This window comes from Micropterus salmoides, unplaced genomic scaffold (genome assembly GCF_014851395.1).
Source record: "Micropterus salmoides isolate LMB-PRFRI ecotype aquatic unplaced genomic scaffold, ASM1485139v1 Ms_hic_scaffold_1, whole genome shotgun sequence".
NCBI classification, from domain to species: domain Eukaryota; kingdom Metazoa; phylum Chordata; class Actinopteri; order Centrarchiformes; family Centrarchidae; genus Micropterus; species Micropterus salmoides.
In genome coordinates, this window is record NW_024040040.1 from 3,940,291 (window position 1) to 3,963,079 (window position 22,789).

A 22,789-nucleotide genomic window follows, 5' to 3' on the forward strand; every position below is an offset into this window, starting at 1 on the left:
TACTTGCAGTGGAGTATTTTAGCAGAGTGGTACTTTAGTGCAGTAAAGGATGTGAGTACTTCTCCCACTGGAGAGGGGATGATGGGAGAGAGAAAGTTAGGGGTTGAGCGAGGATTGGTGAGAGCAGAGAGAGAGAGAGAGAGGAGGGAGGGGGCTTTTATTGTGGTAGGACGAGGCAGAGCGAGGAGTCTGCGCTTGAACTTGTGTTTTCAGTCTGTGTTAGCAGAGATTCACTTTCACACACATGTTGAGGGATGCCGGGGCGAGCGAGGGCGACATGTCATGCTTAAAAGGTGAGAGAGAGAGAGAGGTAGAGGATGCACGGAGAAGTTTAAAATGAAGACGTTAGAAGAAATGCTGCAGATAAGAGTGTGTGTGTGTGTGTGTGTGTGCTCAGATGTAGGTCATTTTGTCCGCTAGCTGTCAGGACTCTGTTAACACACATACACACACACTCTGTTATCTCCAGAACCTTTTGTGTGTGTGTGCGCGGGGCGAGCGAGCTTTGCTTTGAGCAGAAAGAGAGAGAGATTAATGGAGGGAAGTGTTGACTAGCTGCAGTATTTTCCAGATTACAGCTGCTGCAGTCCTTTTCTTTCTGCAGCTGTTGTTACTGCGACTCATAACGCTGCTTGTAGTACTACTACTGGTACTACTGTTGCTGCTGCAGCTGCATATCTTGTGTTGAACTTGAATCTTTGTGGCTCGTGGCAAAAGCTGAAGTTTTGGGTCAGGAGGCATGTGCATTCTTGAGTTTGACACGCGTGTGTGTGTGTGTGTCAGTAATCAGTGCTGGCCTGTTGAGGCAGGCTGAAACATCCCATTCAGCTTCCTAAACACAGCTGTTCCTGCACACACACACACACACACACACACACACACACACACACACACACACACTGTGCGTTCGCAGAGGATAAATCCTGCTGAGGTTGGCGATCGACTTGTCCTCTAGCGTCACCATGAGGTTCACATTTATTACGCCAAGCTACGTGCACAGTATGAAGTATGTAAACACAAAAGGTGTATACAGAAGTCACTGGACGCACCTCACACCAGGTGATATTTAACTGGTCTGTCATGCCCAGGAGAGTCTAGCAGCTGTAGAATAATGGTGCTCCGTTGTGCTCAAGCCTCTAAAGGAGCTTCAGCTTTTCTTAGTTCCTCTCATGTTTCATTCTCTTTTACAAAGTAATGATGATCAGATAAGTACAAGTACACAGTAACAGCAGTTTTTACTGGTCAGACCATCAGTCGGTGAGAAAACGTTGCCCTGAGGAGACGTTCACCCTCGAGTACGCGGTGAGAAGAGGCCGGCGTTACGAGAGGAGAGCGTGAGCACGACTCTCTGCACGCCAACGATTATATGAAGTATTGTTGGTTTTAACGCTTTTCTGAAAGGCTCAGAAGCGACTCTATGGAAGCCTGGAGGGGCCACAACTGTCAGTGTTTCTTATTTTGACAGGGTCCACGTACTCGCTTGTTCTGGAGCTTTCAAAATCATCTTTATTGCCAGATAGATTCATGAGACTGTCCTCACCAGGAAAACACCCATATGAAATATGGGTTGTTTGTTCAGCTCATTATTACAACCGCCAGCCGCCGTGCGATGTTGGGAAAGGAGGAAGTTGCGTGACCTAAGGATGCGGTTGGACCCGGAACCTCCATGCAGGAGAAGGGTTAGGGGCGCAGGTACCCTTGACTTCAACCTTCGCTGGATAACGATGACCTGGATGACTGAGAACCTTCACAGACAAATAAATGTTGATTTATTTTGACTTCTGTTATTTACTGACTTTAACCCAGAACACGGCTTTTTCTTAAAGCTGACCAAACTGCAATGTGAGCAGTGTTGGACAAGTTACTCAGAAACTGTAATAAGTGACTAGTTACTCCTTAAAAAAAGTATGATAATATTACTTATTACTGGGTGATAAAAGTAACTCGTTACGTTACTATATTACTTTCACCCCGTCCGCCAAAAACAAAGCAGTCTCTTAACTCATAACAGCAGCAAGGAGTTTTTACAAAACATATCAAGTCATCACATAGTCAAGACATAGTCATCGCTTGGTCAAGACCCGTTGGCATCAGTTTGTAAAGCACTGGGAGAAGTAGGGTAAATTTTAGCGTTCATTTCTCGTGTGAAACAAAAAGTTTTTGGTTTTTTTTGGCTACACAAGTAACGTTATTTAACTTACATAAGCTAACTGACGCAAGTAACGTTATTTAACTTAAGCTAACTGACGCAAGTAACGTTATTTAACTTAAGCTAACTGACGCAAGTAACGTTATTTAACTTACATAAGCTAACTGACGCAAGTAATGTTACTTAACTTAAATAAGTTAACTGACGCAAGTAACGTTATTTAACTAACATAAGCTAACTGACGCAAGTAACGTTATTTAACTAACATAAGCTAACTGACGCAAGTAACGTTATTTAACTTAAATAAGCTCACTGACGCAAGTAACGTTATTTAACTTAAATAAGCTAACTGACGCAAGTAACGTTATTTAACTAACATAAGCTAACTGACGCAAGTAACGTTATTTAACTAACATAAGCTAACTGACGCAAGTAACGTTATTTAACTAACATAAGCTAACTGACGCAAGTAACGTTATTTAACTAACATAAGCTAACTGACGCAAGTAACGTTATTTAACTTAAATGAGCTAACTGACGCAAGTAACGTTATTTAACTTAAATGAGCTCACTGACGCAAGTAACGTTATTTAACTTAAATGAGCTCACTGACGCAAGTAACGTTATTTAACTTAAATGAGCTCACTGACGCAAGTAACGTTATTTAACTTAATAAGCTAACTGACGCAAGTAACGTTATTTAACTTAATAAGCTAACTGACGCAAGTAACGTTATTTAACTACATAAGCTAACTGACGCAAGTAACGTTATTTAACTTAAATAAGCTAACTGACGCAAGTAACGTTATTTTCAACTAAAATCCTGATCTTTTCCTAAACCTAACCAAACCGCGACGCAACGTTAACGCCTACTTTTATTTTGAAAGTCTCACCAGAGCCCAACATGTCAAATAAAGGACACTAAAGGAGTACCCAAGGTGATACAAAAAATTGGAAATGTGATATGAATATATATCATATATTTAAAAATATGAAAGCAGATTCACAAAATGGCTGTTATGTACGTTAGTTTGCGCAGACGAAAGGTGGATCATGAGTTAGAGGTAGTTGAGTTTTAGGTGGAGAGCAGGATGTGTTGTTTTCTTAAAATCCCATAAATAAAATGTGGAATTTGTGAATCAGGTGATGAGAAACTGTGGCACAGAGGAATAAGATGAATCAGGCTTTGATGCAAACACACAGGACCTTTTCATTTTATTGTGAAACCGTAGACACAGGATCAAAGAGTGAGGAAACTCTGCTCAGCATTGACCTTCTGTTGTGTGATGCCGGGATCCAAATATAGCAGTTCGACACAGTAATACAGCAACAAGCAACATGTGTTGAGGTAAATACCTGCCTCTCACAGGCCATCTGCAGACCTGGATAATCCCTGTTAGAAGATTAGAGACGCAGAGAGGAAACTCAGCCGCACACAGTCAACGCCAGTGAAGGAATATAACGTTTACTGTTGACATGTTTTTGGACTTGTGGAAGCTGGGAGAGAGGTTTGGCTTTGCTTTTTGGTGGTGACAAGTCTGATGTTTTTATTGTGAAGGAATGAATAGAAGAAGTCACGTGGAGCTGCTGAAAGTTTTAATTGTGGCTGACTGAAGTTTTTTAAGCTGTTATGTGGATGTTGAAGCCAAATCTGAATCTTCACTGTGAAGTATTTTGAGCTTTTATTGTGAAAGGTCGACTGTCTGTGTACGTGTCTTGAACCCATTTTGAGGACAGCTGGAGCATGTTTGAGCTTTTGAGCACTGGCTGTTGTTTTTCAACCAGTAGCGGTCAACACAAGTTTGTGTTGTTACTCTGAAGGACTCTTTTTGTGAATTGTTTTATTGTGAAAAATTACATTTTGTGGATTTATTTTGAAGCTGTGTACAGGTGTTTATTCAATATTTGCTATGTTGAGTTAAAAAAACACAAATTTTACTGCGAAGTATTGAAACATTGAGGGTTTTTTTGAAGACCTGAAGCTTTTTCAAACATTTATTTGCTTGAACTCTGGGCTTTTACTTTGAAGGAATCACCAAACGTAGCTCCTTTTTCACATTAAGGATCAAAAATCGGGTTTAATAGGTTTTTATTTTTAAGGAAATAGCTTTTTTTTTTAAAAGGACTGATTGCTGTTTGGACATTTATTGTGAAGCTGAGTTGAACTTGAGGGGAAAACATACAAGGGTCTTTTATTATGAAGGGTTGGAAGGGCTCTAGGGCTTTTGTTGTGAAAAGATGGTTAATGAGGGAATAGTTTTTGTCGTGTTCATCGTCTCGGATCTGTCCTGAGGACGGACATCTAACAGCCAATCAGCCGTCAGGACAAGATGATTTCATATGTGGAGTGTCTGGGCGGTGAGGGGGCGGGGCCTGGCGGGGCGTCGCACTGCTGGAACGGGGGTCCCGATGACGAGCGGGACGAGCTTCTTCCACGCAAGATGGTCGTCCTGCAGCCCAAGACGGAGGGCAGCCTGCGTCGTCGCCTCCTCAGCGCCAAAATCCACCAACACCACGACGCCATCTTGGGGCTGAATGCAGGTGGTGCCGCTAGGCCTGGGATGCCCTCAGGTGACAGAAAGCCCCTCCCACCTCACCTTCAGTATCCAGGCAACAGCCCCTGGTACCGCCGCCAGCACCTCCCGCCACGACCCCACGTCCACCCTTCTCTTCCTCCGGAGGCTCACGGGAAACTTTTTCTCGCTCCTGAAGCTTACAGGAAGCCCAACACGCCACCCCCACCGCTCCATCCGCCACGCTCCACCTGCCCGGTCCTCACCCAGCGGCGCAGAACCACGTCAGCGCCCCCCACCCCTGAGCCCCGCCCTTGCTACACCCTGCCCGCCCCCTCGCCTCTCATCGGACCGCATCCCCTCAGGGAGCCCGAGGTCCCGCCGCAGTACCGCTACCGGCCCAGCAGGAGGCGCAAGACCAGCTTCTTCTGCTTCAGACCCCGCCAAGGGAGGAGCTCCGGGCTGGAAGCCACACAAACCACGCCCCTTCTACGTAGAGGTACTGCAAGGAATTCTGGGTAGTAGGTTATGTGTTTGTGTGGACTGTCTTGGTGTAGTACTACTACTAGTACTTCTAACACTACAAGTACTGGTCTTTCCCAGCTGGTGTAGCTCTGTTTGGTCCTGAATGGTCCCCGTGCTGCCAGCTGCCATTATTTGGCCCAGTTTAGTCCTGAACGATTCCAGTTAGCCTAACGTGTCTCTGTGTGGTCCCAAGTGTCCCCAGCTACCCAGGTTTTACTCTGTCTGGTCCTTAGTGGCTCCAGATTTGTTTTTGTTTAGTCCTGAATGTTCCCAGCTTCCATTATTTGGCTCAGTTTGGCCCTGAATAATTTCAGGGCCTAGTCAGGTTGACCGAACATGGTCCTGAATGGTCCTAATCTAGCCTAGTTTGGACTTTTCGTGGTCCTGAATGTTCCCAGCTACCCTAACGTGACTCTTTGTGGTCCAGGTTTGTTTCTGTTTAGTCCTGAAAGTTCGTAGCTACACTTTATTTGGCTCAGTTTGGGCCTAAATCATTTCAGGCTCTGTGTGGTTTTGAATTATCCTAGCTAGTCTGGTTGGTCCTACTTGGTCCTGAATGGTCCCAGCTTGAGCTATGTTTGGTTTTACCAATCCCATCTAGCCTATTTTGGCCTTTAATGGGTCCTGAATGTTCCCAGCTGCCATTATTTGGCTCAGTTTGGCCCTGAATTATTTCAGCTAGCCTGGTTAGCCATGTTTTGTTTTTGATTCGTCACATTTTCCTGGATCTGTGTGTGTGCGGTCCTGATTGGTCCCAGCAGAGCTTGTTATTTGTCACAGCAGGAGCACCTGAAGTGGAGCTAATGACATTAATGAGGTTTACATTTTAATTAAGTTATCGCTAACGTGACACACGTCTGCTGTGAAACGGGTCTGCTGGCGAGCTTCTTCATCAGAGCTGCTCTGTGCCTGCAGATCTGATAACTCTGTGTGTTACTGTCTCATCAATAATGAATCGCTGCTCTGATAACAGGCAGAACACAGTAAAGCTAACTAACACACACTGACTCTCTGTGTTCTCCACTAATTAGCTCCCCTGTGTAGAATAATCTCCTGTGTCTGTGGGAGGGGATTAGCTGCAGCTACATGCGCTAGGCTAACGGCTAATTCCTAAAATGGCAGATGAACAGGCTTTACAGCAACAGCTGCTACCTGCTAGCTGCTAGCTTCACCACTGGTGCCTGACTGTCTCCATGACGTCAATCTAAAACAGGAAGTTGGATTGATTTTTAGACCGTAAAGTGATCCGGTCTGAGACGTGAAGCCGCTTTCCTGAGGAGTTTATGGTTTCAAGTCTTCAACCCAGCATGATGTTCATTTAGTAAATTATGGTCCCATTTAGAGTATCTGTGATTGACAAGTCGTTACCATGGCGACCTGTCAATCGGGCTAGAGTGACTCGGCGCTGTGTAAGTTTAACCAGCGCCGTTGAAAAAGCTTATTAGGAGTCGGCTGTTCACTTTCTCAGCCCTGTTAAAATGACGTTAACACGAGTTACAGATGCACCTAGCTAAACAAGCTAGCTAGCTCCGCACACGGCCATTAGCTCCGCCGTCTCGTCCAAATATGGTCACGTCCGGTGCCGCTGGTAGCAAAAACCCAACATGGCGGCGCCGTATCGGTCAAATTCGAGCCTTCAAAGCGGCAGTCCACAAACCAGCGGGTGACGTCACCATGACTACGTCCACTTCTTTTATACAGTCTATGGTGATGGTCACACAGGAAGTCCCGCCCCCCGCTCATCTGATTGGACAGCAGAGAAACAGATCTTTTTTTATCAGCTCAGAGTTCAGAGTTGAACATGTTGTTAACTATAAATATACACAGTGTGGCGTAACGACAGCGCGGCCTACTTACTGTCTAATTAATTAAACTAATTAAAACGGCGGCGAGGTGGCGACGGACAGACGGGCTGTCAGGAATGAAGACACGATTAATTAGCTGCTCCAATGGCCCAGATAGTTGGCACACTTACAGACGGGAGCTGTCCCAGTTTGACTGGTGATGAAGGTGATGATGAAGGTGATCCTCAACCCCATCAACCACCATAACAGCTGCGCGTTACCATGGAGATTAATGGTGCAGTAACAGTTGCAGTACAGGTGTATTATTATCAGGTGCTACGTTTTCAAGCACCCCTGATATGTCCTCAAGGACCTCTGGTACCTTCTCATGCACCCCTGATATGTCCTCAAGGACCTATGATACATTATCAAGGACCTGTGGATCAACCTCAAAGGCTTAAATACCCTGCCCAAGCACCCACGGACCTCCTCAAGGACCATTTAAACCTCCCCCAGGACCTCTTGTACCTTCTCATGCACCCCTGATATGTCCTCAAGGACCTATGATACATTATCAAGGACCTGTGGATCAACCTCAAAGGCTTAAATACCCTGCCCAAGCACCCACGGACCTCCTCAAGGACCATTTAAACCTCCCCCAGGACCTCTTGTACCTTCTCATGCACCCCTGATATGTCCTCAAGGACCTCTTGTACCTTCTCACGCACCCTGATTTGTCTTCAAGGACCTCAGATACCTTTTCAAGGATCTGTGGAAAAGACTTAAAGACCCCCCAAGCACCCACAGACTTCCTCAAGAACCATTTCAGGACCTCTGATACAATTAAAGGATCCTTGAAGCCACTTCAGTGACTCCAGGACCCTCCTTAATTTCATTCCAGTCCCTAACGTTCGTCCCGGACTTGCAAACTAGCGGCGAGAGGTGGAAATGGCGTGTCCTCGTTCGGTTTGGTCCTCACAAAGTTAGAAATGCGAGAACAGAAGAACACAGACAGAGAACACAGAGAATAAAAGATGAACGCTCACACACTTTCTTCATCTCCCTTCATCTACAAAGCCTCATGATTCACGGTTCGTGCGTGTGTTTGTGGGTAACCTTCATCACCTGGCGACACACATGAAGGACACACTCGTGTGCTGGCTCGCTGCCAACATGGTGTGTGTGTGTGTGTGTGTGTGTGTGAGTGTGAAATAAAGAAAGGGAGAGAGCGAGCGAGTGGCGAGTACAGACGGGAGAGCGAGGGGAGGAGACGCTGCATTACTGCTGCTGCTCTGTCTGCTGCAGCCTCGGCGGTGTGTGTGTCCTGCTTGTGTGTGCGTGGCGTCGTCATGGTTCTGATCGGAGCGGCGATCAAGTCCGTCCTCAGATATCTCAACAAGACCCGAGGTGAGTGTGTGATTTAATATCTGCTGCTGGGCGAGAGAGCATCACCTGTGTTTATACAGAGAGAGAGAGAGAATGGTAGTTCTCTAAAGACGACCTCCATAGAACGCAGCTCTCTGATTGGCTGTCTGGTGTACGTTAATGGCTTAACCACCTTCCTAAATCAGAGCTCAAGGTGTGTTAGACTGCAAGTAACCATAGCAACAATGCAGAGACCTGACTCAAGGACCACTGGAACCTCCTCAAGGACTCCAGGATCCTCTTCAAGGGCCTTATAACCAACTCAGTGACCATCTGAGCATCTTTAAAGACCACTGGTACTTCTCAAGGCCCATTTGGTTCTTCTCCGGGACCTGTAAAACCATCTCCAGGACCATTTGAGTCTTCTCTAGGACTTGAAGCACCCTCTTCAGACCCTTGGTACATCCTCAAGGAACATTTGAGCCTCTTTAAAGACCTCAGGGACTTCTGAAGGACCATTTGGGTCTACTCAAGGACCCAAAACACCCTCTCCAGGACCCTTGGTACCTCCTCAAGGAACATGTGAGTGTCTTGAAAGACCTGTGGGACTTCTGAAGGGCCCTTGGGGTCTTCTCAAGCACCCTATCCAGGACCCTGAGGACCTCCTCAACTAACATATCAGGCTCCTCAAGGATGTACCTTATCAGCAACCCCTGGGACCTCTACAAGTACTATTTGAACTTCTCTCAAGGACTCAGCCTTGAAACCCCTTAAAAAGAACCCAAACAACCAGTTCTCCTTCTCAAGGACTGGTGGTACCTTCTTACAGACCCATCTAACCCCCTGAAGAACCTGTGGAACCTCCTCCAGGACCCTTGGAACCTCCTCCAGGACCATTTGAACCTCCCAGAGGACTCCTGGTACCTTCTCAGCATCAGCAGCAGCAAAATTATTGTTTAAAACGTCTTTAATTCCCACTAATTAAATTTCACTCTTCATTGACAGTTTATACATGTAAACGAAGACAGAGGTGTCCTCTCTCTTCCAGTGTTACACTCGCTGTGACAGACCTGATGGTTCTTGAATAAGTGAGCTCTGAGGCTGCGACAGCTGGTCAATAATCAATACGTGTGTTTATGACGTGTGATCAGTGTCTCTGAGGGGGTCTGAAGCCTTCAGGAGGCTGAAATGTGAATATCAGATTTAATTTTTCTGACTTCAGTTTAAAAATGATCTGATTCTGTTTATCAGGAGCAGATCTGGTAGATTAGAGCCGAGGAAGCGATCGATGGATCAGACCACATCAGCCAAAACAGATTAAATCCTCACAGCGAGACGGCTTTAAATTCATCAAAGCGACCCGTGTCTCTACTTTAACGTGTCAAATGGTGGTTTGTAGTACTGCGGTGGGTTTGACCAGTGGTGGACGAAGTATTCAGATCCTTTACTGAAGTAAAGGTATTAATACCATACTGTTAAATACTCTGCTGCAAGGAAAAGTACTGCATTGAAAATGTTGCAAAGGAAAAGTATGTAAGTATATAATCAGGAAAATGTATTAAAAATAAAAGTAGTTAGTGTCCACCGGTGTTTCTGAGCGGCCTCATGAGGAGTTGTGTTTTGTAGTTTAGTCACTGATTAAATCCTCCGAACGCCAAAGTTCTTCCTTTGTCTCTCTAGATTCATGATAAATGAGTTTGTGAAATATGTCGGCGCTAAACTGCAGTAAGCTGACACTCTGCTTCACATCTGTCCGCACATCTGTCCTCTAGATACCGCTGCTAATCAGTCTGCTGCTCCTTCACAATAAAAGCCCTGTGAGGTGACCTTGAGGAGTGCTGATCGTCTCCGTTTCTGTGTGAATCTGCTGAAACCAGATTAAATACGCTCACTGCGCTGTGCTCTCTGTCTCTGCAGCCGGGGACGGGGACAGCAAGTGGTCTGTGCGCTACACTACCCAGAAGCCCCAGCAGGGTCTGCTCTTCATCCCCGGGAAAAGACGGTCCGGCAGCGCAGATGATCTGCAAGGTCAGAGGTCAACGGGGAGGAACGGTGGTAATTAATCCAGCACGAACACACACGCTGTAGTTTACTCTGAGCAGCACCTCATGTGGATTCATTCATTCAAAAAACTACACTGAAGTGTTACCCAGGGCGTTAAGACGCGGCGCCAAGGGGTCTTGACCAAGCGTCTATATGTGAGGAGGTGGAGTCAGAGTGTGTTGGAGTATAAAGTCATTTTACACTACATTTCAGGGAATACTGCACTTTTTACTGCAGAATATAATTATGGCTTTATTATAAATATCATGATTTATTCAGAAAGTCATTAAAACGAGCTGCAGGATTAAAGCGATGAACACGTTAATGAATCACTAATCTAATCTATATTATTGTAAAGGGGCCGTTCTGCATGATGCTGCACAGTTTTCAGATCCGTTATTTGCGTCACATTTGACACCTTGGATCCTGATGAACAGACATTTAAAAGCTCTTATTCTGGTGCGTCTCTCACTGATTAATTCGACTATTGAACGCTGAGAGCTGCAGGGGTCTGCAGACTGCATCACAGCAGCTGCAGTGCCACATGTCAACCCCCCCCACCCTCCTCGCCTCCGCCGCCACAGTTCCCAGACAAAGGACTTCCTTTCATTTCAGCTGTCTTGATTAATGCTGAATAGACTGTGTTGATTAAGAGGAATCCGCATCAGAAGCTCACACCTTTTCAGCTGATTCATTGATTTACTGCAGTAAAACACCGTAATTATTTTCTTATCTTAAGGTAAAGAATCAAAAAGGTGTCTGGAATATTGACTGATTCTTTGCATTAGATGTCTTATTGATTATTGGCTATATGAGCCTGTTTAGTGTCTCATGGAGCTTCTGTTCTCTCATATGTGTGTGTGTAGTGTCTAACAGGCTGACTCAGCATGGTTACAGCCGACCCGGCAGCTCGCAGCCCCGCCCACCGAGTCCATCCTCCTCTGGGCTCGACCAATCAGAGGGCAGAACTACACGCCGGCGGTGGAAGGACAAAAGCAGGCGGATGGTTTGTGACACACAAACACATGATATTGATATGCATACAGTGTTGACTCATGAATATTAATGAGGCTTTTTCCCTCTTTCATACAGGAGACATGTATATGACGCAACATTACAAATTCAATAGCAAAATGTACTTTAAGTATTAAAATAACTAATTTTGGAGAATCGTTGCTGTCATAGTGGGTCTGTTAAATATAGTTTTTTACATAAACATATGTTTGTTGTAGTAGTTTTGTGAGAATATGTCGGTCTGTTCTGTCTCATGAAACAAGACAAAATAAGGCAGGTTGCAGTGTTAGATTTATGAAAAACAGGTTAAAACGTTCCTACTAGATTACATTTTTCATGTTTAACAAGAAAATAAAATGTATCTCCAAAATGTCAACAACAGCCCCGTTTCCAGCTTCGTTCCAACGCTCTTTTCATCAAATGCAATGTGTTTTAATGTGTTTTGTTTAGCTTGGTTGAGAAAGAGGAGTTTTCTCAACACACATACTTTAAAGTAAGTTAAATGTAGTGGAGTAGTAGGAGAAAATTGAAGTAACTCAAAACTGAAGTACTTACCTGTGGTGTAAAGGTGGGTTGGCTCTCTGACACGAATCAGAGTGAACTATTAAATTTATATACCAGCAGATGTCGTCATTGTTTTAACAAAGAGTCTAATTTCTCGTGCTCGCTCATTTACGCTTCTTTTATTCATTTCTTTTTTCCACCCCTGTTCCATCTCTACTGTTTTCCCTCCTCTCAGAGGGCCAGAGTCCTGGACTTTCTCACTCAGTCCTGCTTTTCAGTTTGTTTCAAGTTTTCAGTTTGGAGGAGAAAGGTAACCATGGATGGAACTGGACTCAAGTAGACTAGACTAGAATGAACTAGACTAAACTAGAGTGCTATCCTAGTCACACCCAACTAGGCTTCACTAGACTCTACTAGGATAAAACCAGACTTAACATGGTTTAAATCTGACCCCTCCATCTTAAACTAGACTCTACTGTGGTTAAACTTGACTTGACCAAGCTAAAATACAGTTAATCCCAAACTTCTGGGGTACAACTAGACTCTACTAGGACAAAACCAGACTCTACTGGGTTTAAATCTGACCACTCCATCTTAAACTAGACTCTACTGTGGTTAAACTTGACTTGACCAAGCTAAAATACAGTATAATACAGTTAATCCCAAACTTCTGGGGTACAACTAGACTCTACTAGGACAAAACCAGACTCCACTGGGTTTAAATCTGACCACTCCATCTTAAACTAGACTCTACTGTGGTTAAACTTGATTTGATCAAGCTAAAATACAGTTAATCCCAAACTTCTGGGGTACAACTAGACTCTACTAGGACAAAACCAGACTCTACTGGGTTTAAATCTGACCCCTCCATCTTAAACTAGACTCTACTGTGGTTAAACTTGACTTGACCAAGCTAAAATACAGTTAATCCCAAACTTCTGGGGTACAACTAGACTCTACTAGGACAAAACCAGACTCCACTGGGTTTAAATCTGACCACTCCATCTTAAACTAGATTCTGCTGGGGGTGAACTTGACTTCACCAAATGAAAACAGTGTAATGAAGTTAATTCCACACTACTGAGGTTCAGCTAGGTTATACTAGGATAAAACTCTACTGGGGTTAAACGCCACTCTACCAGGTAACAGAAGAGGCTTATGAGTTTAAACTTTCAAGTTTTCCTGTAGGGTGGTATGTAATACCTAAATGTTGTGTTGTTGTGCTGTGTCTTAGTGTGGTACAAAATGTTGTACCTAATGATGTTGTTGTGATTGGTTCTTATTGTTGCTTGGTTATCTTTTAGATCCTGTTATCTGATCCTGTCTTGATTAGGTCTCACTTGTAAAAAAGGTTTTAACCTGAATGTGACTTCCTAGTTAAATAATGGTCATATAAATAAAATTTAAGTGTTTAAACTTAAACTACAAGGCCCACCTACAATTAATCTACACAAGCGCCACTGGGGTTAACACTACCACGTAGAACCAAACTACACTAGGGTTAAATTAAACCTTGTTGCTGTTAATCTGGACTCCATTGGGTTAAACCAGACTCCACGAGATTAACCTACACATGGCGGTTTACCTGACTCTTTCAGGCAGGGCTACACTGGATTTATCTGGTGAGAAACTTAACTCTACAGAGTTTGACCTGGTAAACTCTGAGGATTACACTATGTACTGTTGGACCAACTGGTGTTAAAGTAGTCCATGTATTTAAACTTGACACCAGGTTTCATCAGGCAAGACCAATCTATCCTGTGTTCAAGGTTGTCCCATGTTAAACTATACTTGGTCTTAAATGTGACTCTGCTGTGGTTAAACCTTCCTCTACAAGCTTAAACTGCAGTTCACTGGAGTTAAACTTGACTCTTTCAGTTTGTGTGTGTGTACTCAGTCCTCAGCTTTCTCGGATGAAGACGAGAAGTTTATCTTGAACAACACGCGACCCCTGACCCCACTGGTCCTCAACCCGGTCCACCGCACCTCCTGTTGGGATGTCTTTGCCCCCACCTACGAGCCAGCGGTCGAGGATGAGATGGAGCCGCCCCCCCGGCTTCCAACACCGGAGGAGAGGATGAGGCAGCAGGCCGAGGCAGTCGCAGCTGACATAGTCCCTATCAATATAACAGGTAGGTAACTGGAGTCAGATCTATATGTGAGATTCAACTTATCCTTAAAGAGGCCTTTATTTGATACAGGACTCAACTCTCGCTTGACACTCGACTCAGACTTGAAAGTCTATGTCAAGTATCAACTTGACTCGGATTTGGATTTGAGACTCTACTTTGGGCTTTACTCTGACTTGAAACTCAACTTGGAAAATTAGGACTTAGAGATTTAACGCAGACTTTGGACTCACATGGGCCCTGAAACATGACTCAGACCTGAAACTCGACTCCAACACCGGACTGAAGTCAGATTTTGAGAGTTTGACTCTGGCTCGGTACTCCAGCGGACTTGGAACCTTTTAAACTGACATCTCTTGTTCCACTAATTCATTGACTAAGAGGGGTTTGTTGTGGGTGTTTTCATGCATACACGCACTTTAGGACAGAGTTTTGATCGTCAGGCCAGTTTTCGAAGAGTGGCTTCCAACGCGGACTCGTTATCCCGGCGCCCCCGGAACCTGAGCCGCTGCAAGAGAGTCACTGGGATGTCCGATGATGTCAACCGGAAGCTTGGTATAAGTTTCACCCTTTCATTATCCGTTCATCAATCACTTCTTGCAGCACTCAACCATTTGTTCACTTCTGTTTTGTGGCAAAGCATTTCTTCTCCTCTTCCTTTAACTCCTCTCTGTCTCTCCAGACTCGCCTTTGGTCTCTTTGGTTCTTCCTGTTCAGTTCTCCGCCGTGAGTCCACCTGCCCACCAACAGAACAGTACAGGGCAGGAGGTGAAAGAAAAGGAGAGGGGAGAAGTCAGACAGGAGGGGCAGTCATCAGTGAGGAGGATCCGAGCTCCAAGAGGGGAGGGGATGTCCAGCCTCATGGCCTCCCTTACCTCCTCTCCTCCTGTCAAACCCTGTCACGACCACGCCATCTCCTGCTGCTCATCCCCCTCGGAGATCCACAGCCTCCCCCGTCCGGGAACCAACTCGTCTCTGAACTCCGAGGCCAGCTGTAACAGCGCCTCCTACAGGACGCTCAGTGCCTCCTCATCGTGCTGCCAGGTCAGTTCAGGAGAAATTGTTGTCACAAGTAGCTCAGTGACTAAAACAAAAAGTAAGACTCTTTCCCTCTTTCCTGTTTTCTTCTCCTGTCACAGGATCTACAGGGTTTCCCCAGTGACCTCCAGCCCCTGCTGCCCTTTGACCCCACTGCCAGAGTCATCCCCCTGTCACCTTCCTCCTCATCCTCTTCCTTTCCTTCCTCCCCGGTCTCCTCCTCCCTCCCTCGCACCCCAAGCCGTGCTCTAAAATCAGAGTGGTCTTACCCCGGAGATAAGTCCCTGAATGAGGCTGCCCAACATCCCAGTTCCCGTTCCTCCTCCCAATACCTATCCTCTTCTTCCATCGCAGACTCAGAGTCTCAGTTTAGTTACCAGGATACCCAATGCTCCTACGATGAGGAGGCATGGAGCTACCGGCCCCTGTCCCGCAGCTCCAGCGTCCACAGCGGCATCACCCAGGAGATGAGGTGTCTTTCTGGGGAAGGTTGGAGCTGTGATCCCCTGCTCTCCTCCGCTCGCTCTTCGCCCTCTCACACTGACAGCACCTCTCTGTGTTCAGAGAAAATGACCTCCTCTCCCAGGCCAATGCAGGAGAAAAGGAAGTCCAGCACTTCCTCCTCCTACTCGTCTTCCATCACCCGCTGCATCTCCCTCCGCAAGTCCAAGCGGCCGCCTCCTCCGCCATTGCGCTCTGACTCCCTGAGGCGCCGTCCGGGTCGTAGCAAACCCTCCCGCTCCTCGTCCAGTCCCCGTGTGGAGCGGAGCCCCCTTCTGGAGCGTAAGCCCACCTCCTCTCCACAGGCCTTCGATGACCCCTGGGTGCCCCGGAGCAACCTCAGAAGACGCCAGAGTGGGCTTAACTGTGGGACAGTCACAACCTTTGAACCCTTAAGCCCGGACTGCCAGGCGGAAATCTCCTTTGACTATCCTCCGTCCGAGCACGTGCCGCCAAGTCCCAGCCCCTCCCACGCCGTCGCCCCTGGGTCTCCAGGCTCAGAGGAGGAGGGGCTAAGATTTACCCTAAACCCCCTTCCAGCTGGCTCTTCCGCGGCCGGGCTGCAGCGGCTCGCTTCGCCCTCTAGTGGCTACTCCAGCCAGTCTAACACCCCCACTCCAGGCACACCCGTGTCCTCACCCCTCACCCCCTCCTCTCCTCTCGCAGCAAGCCCTGAAGCCTTCCCTCTCCCCGCGACCTCCCCCTTCTCCTCTTTACGCTCCTCTTCTTTCCCTCTGTCCCCTGCTGTCTCCTGCCTGCCCGGGACGACGTCTCGGGGCGAAGGGAGGCCAAAGCCGCCGGTGCCGGAGAGGAAGTCATCACTCTTTTCCTCCCTCTCCTCCTCATTTTCCTCCACCTCCTCCCTCTCCTCCTGCACCTCCTCAGAATCCTCTGCCAGGCATCCACTTCTCCCTCCTCCTCCTCCTCTACCAGGATCTTCCTCTCCTCTGCCTCCTGTCTTCTACTCCCCCATTCACTCCTCCCCTCCTCCCGCTCCTCCCCTTCCTCAGTCCTGCCCCCCTGCTCCTTTAACCAAACTCTCTGCTGCTCCTTCTTCTTCACCTTCATCTCTTCCTCCTCCCCCTCCCCCGCCTCCTCCACCTCCTCCTCCTCTACCACCTTCATCCCTCCCCATTCCTCCTCCTCTCCCGCCTTCATCCCTCCCTCCTCCACCTCCTCTTCCTCCTTTCTGTCGGCCTCCTCCTCCCCCCTACTCCCACGCCGTCAGGCAGACCTCCTTTGTGTCCACCATAACATCGTCAACCAACTTCCCTCCTCCCCCAACCTCCCCACCACCTCCTCCAATTCCTCCCTCTTCAGAAATCCCAGAATTCCCATTCGCTGACCTCCCTCCTCCCCCCCACCACCACCTCTGCCTTCTCTCCCCGTATCCTCTGCCACCTCCTCCCCCCCCCCAGGCCATGGCAAGTCTCCAAATAGCTATTTAAACGTGGCCACGCCCCCCGGCCTCCTGGTCACTGCCCAAGCTTTGCAGGGCGTCAAGCTTCGTTCTGTCAAGAACCAGGAAGGCCCGCCCCCTGACACCATGCTAGCCAATGCTGCAGCTGCTAATGCTAACCATGCTAATACCATCTACGCTTTACCGAGCAAAGAAGCTTATGCATACAATGCTGCGTTGGCTAATGCTAATCTTGATTGCCCGACTAGCGCTGATGTTAAAGCAGTTAGGAATGGATTACAAAATGATCCAGGTAGCAATGAGGCTAACACAACTAGCACATTAATGGGTAATTCTAGCCTTTATAGCCCAGCCAACGCTGATGGGCCTGCATGCAAGTCAGATTATGATTACTATAACCTAACAAAAAGTGAGGTGACGGCACCCGACGCTAAGTCATCTTATGCTAATCTTCAGAGCCAGCGAGGCGTCGTTGCTGTTCCAGCTAACCAGAACAGCTCTGGGCCTAAGCTGACCGATGGCGAAACTCCTCTAGACATCCAGTACAATGAACGAGAGAAGGAAGATACTAAGATGTATGCTACACTGGCAAACAATGAAGACTCCAGTCCTGACAATCCCTGGGTCAAAAGGTCTTATGATTCTGACAAAAACCACATCAACACAGTCATCCAGCAACAGATCACCGACAGTAAGCTGACTGAGCCTGCAGAGCAACAGGATGTTAGGCACAATGATTCTGCATACTGGACGCTCTCCGGAACAAAACGAGAGCCTCGAAGAAAGAACGGAACAATACTGTCGGAGAGCAAAGATGAAGTAGAGACAAATGACGAGAGTAATTCGGAAATGTGGAATCACGGTGCAGCTGATGGAGAATCTGCAGCACACAGTAACAGCGTCTGTAAGACAGGCAGCCCGAGGAAGCTCGGCTCCCCAGAGAAGCCGATTCCCCCAAAGAAGCCTGATCTTTGCATTCTGGGTAGCTGGAAGAGCAGTGGACAAATCACGGCGCCTTCCCTTGGGCTCAACGGCCAATCAGAATTTCCATCTGATTCCTTCCGCACACCTTTGCACACAACTCTGAGCCACTGTGCGCCTTCACCAAAGCTCTTGACGCGAACCACAGCGGACAAAACGGCAATTCCTGACAAGTCAGTGAGCGAAACAACTTCACCTGCGCGCTCAGTGAATGCTGCTGCTTCTTCGCCTGTAAACATAACGCCCGCCGACGTCGCCCCGCTCTCGCCCGCCGACGTCGCCCCGCTCTCGCCCGCCGACGTCGCCCCGCTCTCGCCCGCCGACGTCGCTTCGCCCGCCAGCTCGCCTCACAGGCAGAAGCCACAGATTTTGCACAAGAAGCCAGATGTCTCACTGACGTCACCCAAAACAACCAAACCGCTCGTCGCATCTAAAAGTACAGGGGAGGCATCCATAGGGACCAGGGGCCCCTTGGGGAACTGTGGCCCCTCGGGAGTCATTGGTTTCGCAGAGACCCTGAGGATCAAAGGGGCTCCCAATATCGATGGAACCATGAGTACTTCGGAGAGCTGTGGTACCTCAGACACATGGGGGACTGTGGGGGCCTTTAGCACCTTAGAGAACTCGGGGGTCCGTGGTGGTACTTCCAGCCACACGGGGGGAGCCCAAACTGGAGCAACAGACCCCCGTTGTGCTGGAATCATCGGGACAAGACTTCATAAGGATGACGAGAAACTCTTTCAAATGAGGATGATGAGGTCACTGCTGGCTGAAGAGGAAGAGGAGAAAGAGAGGGTGGAAGAGAGAGGGAGGAAATCGGCCGCGATGATGATGATGATGATGTCGTCCACCTCAAGGAAAAGAGACAAAGCAAAGAAGAGGAGGAAGAGAAGGCCGGGCAGGCAACTGCTGATGATGTCATCGAAAAAGGAGCCATCTCCCTCTTCGTCGTCGTCGTCGTCGTCATCATCTTCATCCTCATCTGGAGATGAACGAGACGGGGGGAAGGAGAGGACGAGGCAAACGAGCGAGAGGGTGAGGGTGACGTGCGATCGAGACACCAGCGACTCCGAAAGCTCCTGCTCTCTGATTGGTCAGAGCAAGTTCTCCCTCAGCAGAGCGCTGTCCACGGAGAGCCTGGGGGGGGGGCTGTCACTTCCAGACCTCCTGATACAGGAGGAGGAGAGGAGCAGTGAGGGAGCAGAGAGGAGAAGAGAGGAGGTGAAGGAGGCTGGAGGACCCCCAGATGGTAAGTCCTGTTTACTGGAGTCCAGCTCGTGCTTGTTTATCTGTTAGTACATCATTTATCTGACTGAGATCTGACTGAAACAACAGGATCCTGGGACCAGCTGTTCCTCCTGAAGCCCATGATGTGGACCCACAATGACCTGATTTAATCCGCGTGCAGACTGAGTCGTACAGGGAAGGTTTTACATTAGTGATGAATCCCCCTCAGGCAGGAAATAGCCTAATTTTACGCATCATCCATAATAAAGATATAGCAAAATGGAAATTCTTTGCAAAAATAGCACATTTCACATATGGTGTTCTCGGGGAAGCCCGTGTCCTCCCCCCGGCTCCCGGTAGTTTGCACCCTCAGTACCAGATATCAGGGTCAGTTCTTCCATAACTAATCATATTTTGAATTGTTGCCCCCCAATCACTGGGTGTGCTGCTCTGCCGGCTGCTGGTTTATACTCGTTTTATTCTAATTCATAGTTTTCTGAAAGAGAAAAGTAATAAAGCGTTTGAATCGTCTCTCTGTTTCTCAGCTGACGTGTTCGTCGGTGTTTCGGCGGACCAGATGTGCGTCTCCAGTCGACCTCGAACCACAGAGGACCTGTTTGCTGTCATCCACAGGTAGGAGCACGCTGCACACGCCCCGCACGCTGCTGCCGTACCGACCGTCAGCCCGTTCTCATGAGTCTGCTTCATTCCTCTCTCTGCCTCTGTGGAGCAGTGCGGTGTGGGAAGGCACAGCGTGAATGCCCCGGCAGGCGGGGTTTGGCCTCAGGTAAAGACCGGTGTAGTGGATGGAGTCTAGTCCCTGACCCTGGGTAATCCAGTGACCTTCCCTCCTCCCTTGTTCCCCAAATAGGAAGCTTTTTTGTTTCTTGTACCTTAGATGGAAACTTCCTGTCTCCTTGTTCCCTAATTTGAAACCGTCTGTTTTCTTTTTCCACAAAGTTTCTTCTTTCTCTCTCCCAGCTCGTCACATGTGGACGCTCGGTGAAGACTTTTTGCTTTATAGCACCCTTTAGCGCAGGTAGGGCTCCGCGGTCAAGTCAGCAACAACAAATACGCAACCTCCGGTTAGACTTGTTGGATGGCAGAAAGTTTTTTGCAGCTATATTCACCCCAAAGTTTAGGAAGATCAGATCTGTGGTTTCTAAAGACGCGATGGAGATGCTGTTTGGATTATTTGGTTCACGTTACTGTAATTTACAAAAAACACTACCTTCAATAAAAACAGTGTCAGCTTTCTGTTTCACGGGGATCGAGTACCGGCCTCCTGGGTGAAATAAACACTACAGGCCCTCGCCCAGTACGTCACGAACCGACACCAAGGGGTCTTGACCATGCGTTGGTCAGTTCCGCCTTTCTTGTTCCCCGACGAGGCTGCTTCTTAAACCGGAAACCTCCTTAAATGTTGTTTGTTTGTTTGTTTGTTTGTTGTGTGGTCACCCAGTAGTCATGTTTTTGCTCGGCTTGGGTGCCTTGCTCGGGGGCAGCTTCGATGTGACGGGTGTTTTTCTGTTTGTCTCAGGTCAAAGAGGAAGATGCTAGGAAGAAGGGATTCAGAAGACGAGAGACGCCGTGTCTCGTCTTCGTCGTCCTCCTCGTCCTCCCCTTCAGTCTGCCCCACCGACCCCTCGCCCCGTCTGCAGCGGCCCGGAGCCTTCAGAAGTCAAAGATCAGCGAGAAGCGAAAGCTTTAAGGCTCTCCTGCTCAGGAAGGGAACTCGGGCTGATTCGTCTTCTCGAATCTCTGCTGTCGAGCGGCTCCGCGTCGCTGCGTCTCCTACGACCACCGCCGACCTCCGCAGTGTGCTGCCACCGCCACCAGTCCAGCCCGAAGTCAACCCCGCAGGCTTGTCCCAAACCTCGGATACATGTGATTTGAATGTCCACCGTGCTCTGGACGCACCAGCGTCTCTCTGCGGTCAGAACTTCTCCATGATGTTCGGATGGAGGCGACGGGATCTGATGCCTCATCACCCCCTCCTCACCTCCTCCTCCTCTCCCTTCTTCTTCCTCTCCTCATCCTCCTTGCGGCCTCGCTCGCTCACGCCTCCCTGCTCCTCCAGCCGACGCTTTGCCGCTCGCTGCCGCCTCTACGCCGCCCCCATGACCGCCATCTTTGAAGGAGAGAGCGAGGAGGAGGAAGACGACGGGGTTTTCAGCGAGTCTCCGGGAATCGAAGGAGGACCGAGTCAGAGGCTGGTCGAGACTTCCTGATGGACAGGCCAAGTGTAAAGACGCCGCTCGGGTTCAGCAGGAAGTAAACGGAATGTGACGACGGACACGTCGCACCTGAAGCGTTTAATCAAATGTACTGAAGCACACTCTCTGTTAAAGGACGCGTCTCTCGTAGCAACACTGACGTGAAGCCTGAAAAACACGTGTGATCTCCAAGAAAACAAACTTGTTGCGATGACACAATAATTTGCTGGTGATCAGAAAAGTAACACCTGCAGTTAATGTACTTTCAGTTAAACTGCCGTAATTATGTTCTTATGTTCTAATTTTGTCTTTTGCTTGATTTAGCGTTGTCTTTTTTCACTATTTGCAAGGACATAAATTAAATTTTTGTTTGACTTGTTATATTGTCTCACACTAGTAAGAGGCATCTAAATTCAAAACCATCCATGTTCTCTCTGACACAACACAACTTTTAACCGAAGAGGATGTGGAATTATTTTCATTTGATTAATTTGAGATATAAAAAGTGGTTTTCTTGAGATCACAGAGTAAATGTTACAGTAATTATAATAGTATGATGATAATAATAACAATAATAATATTTAAGCAGCCATATTACAAGTTTTACTACACGCCACATTGTAATGACTGACAGGGTGCAGCATCCAAATCCATACAATTCTATCATTGAAAATCAAGATCAAAGATTGTAATGACATTAAGCAATCAGCACTATTAAGTTTGTAAATCTCATTTAACAATAAATATCTAACAGGAGAAGCATAAAGCATTAAAGATGCTGAACCCTGATTTAATATTTTAACTTTGAATGGGAAGTAAATGCATTAGAAGTGAAATTAGCATCTCATTTGTTCTCACCAGCTACATAGACCGACACTATAATTAATAAGGGATGTACTTTGTCCTGTACTGTAAATAATCCTTTGTTTATGTTGCTGCTTCTCCATCTAAACGAGTCACCGAGCCTCAAGTCTTTTTTTTTTTAACAAGTTAGCAGGTAGTGAGACGACATAACGGTCAAAGACGATGTACATTTTTAAGGTTCAGACTTTAGGAACTTAATTATCTTTCCTGTGCGAATGTTATTAACCATAAAACTAATACAGTGTAACTGGAATTATGAGACGAGCGTGAGAAACTGAACGAAAAGCTCTTTTGTACGTCGGAGAAAAATGAGAAAGATGGAAATCAAGAAGCAGGAAAATGGAAACTTTTAAATGTAAATAGACAAAACTGTACACATAAGATTGAGAAATGGAAGCAATAAAGGAAAAACAATAATTTCTGAAACTGACGAGTTCATTTGATTCCTTGTCTTTCATTTTAAGAGTTGTGAACAACAGTATGCTGCAATGCAACTTTAAAAACTCAAAAATGACC

General features: G+C 47.2%; 2 protein-coding genes across 2 annotated transcripts in view; one reads left to right on the forward strand and one right to left on the reverse strand.

The window, feature by feature from the left end:
* LOC119916213 (NLR family CARD domain-containing protein 3-like) overlaps positions 1-22,789 on the reverse strand; it is a 795,320-nt gene that overhangs the window by 299,198 nt on the left and 473,333 nt on the right.
* On the forward strand, positions 4,480-21,890 carry LOC119904809 (NHS-like protein 1). Its single transcript, XM_038721492.1, has 11 exons — positions 4,480-5,161; positions 8,088-8,378; positions 10,254-10,391; positions 11,246-11,385; positions 13,795-14,029; positions 14,450-14,581; positions 14,709-15,070; positions 15,166-16,983; positions 17,016-19,215; positions 19,739-19,826; positions 20,734-21,890. The coding sequence occupies exons 1-11, from the start codon at positions 4,480-4,482 to the stop codon at positions 21,422-21,424; spliced, it is 6,777 nt and encodes a 2,258-aa protein (XP_038577420.1). The 3' UTR covers positions 21,425-21,890.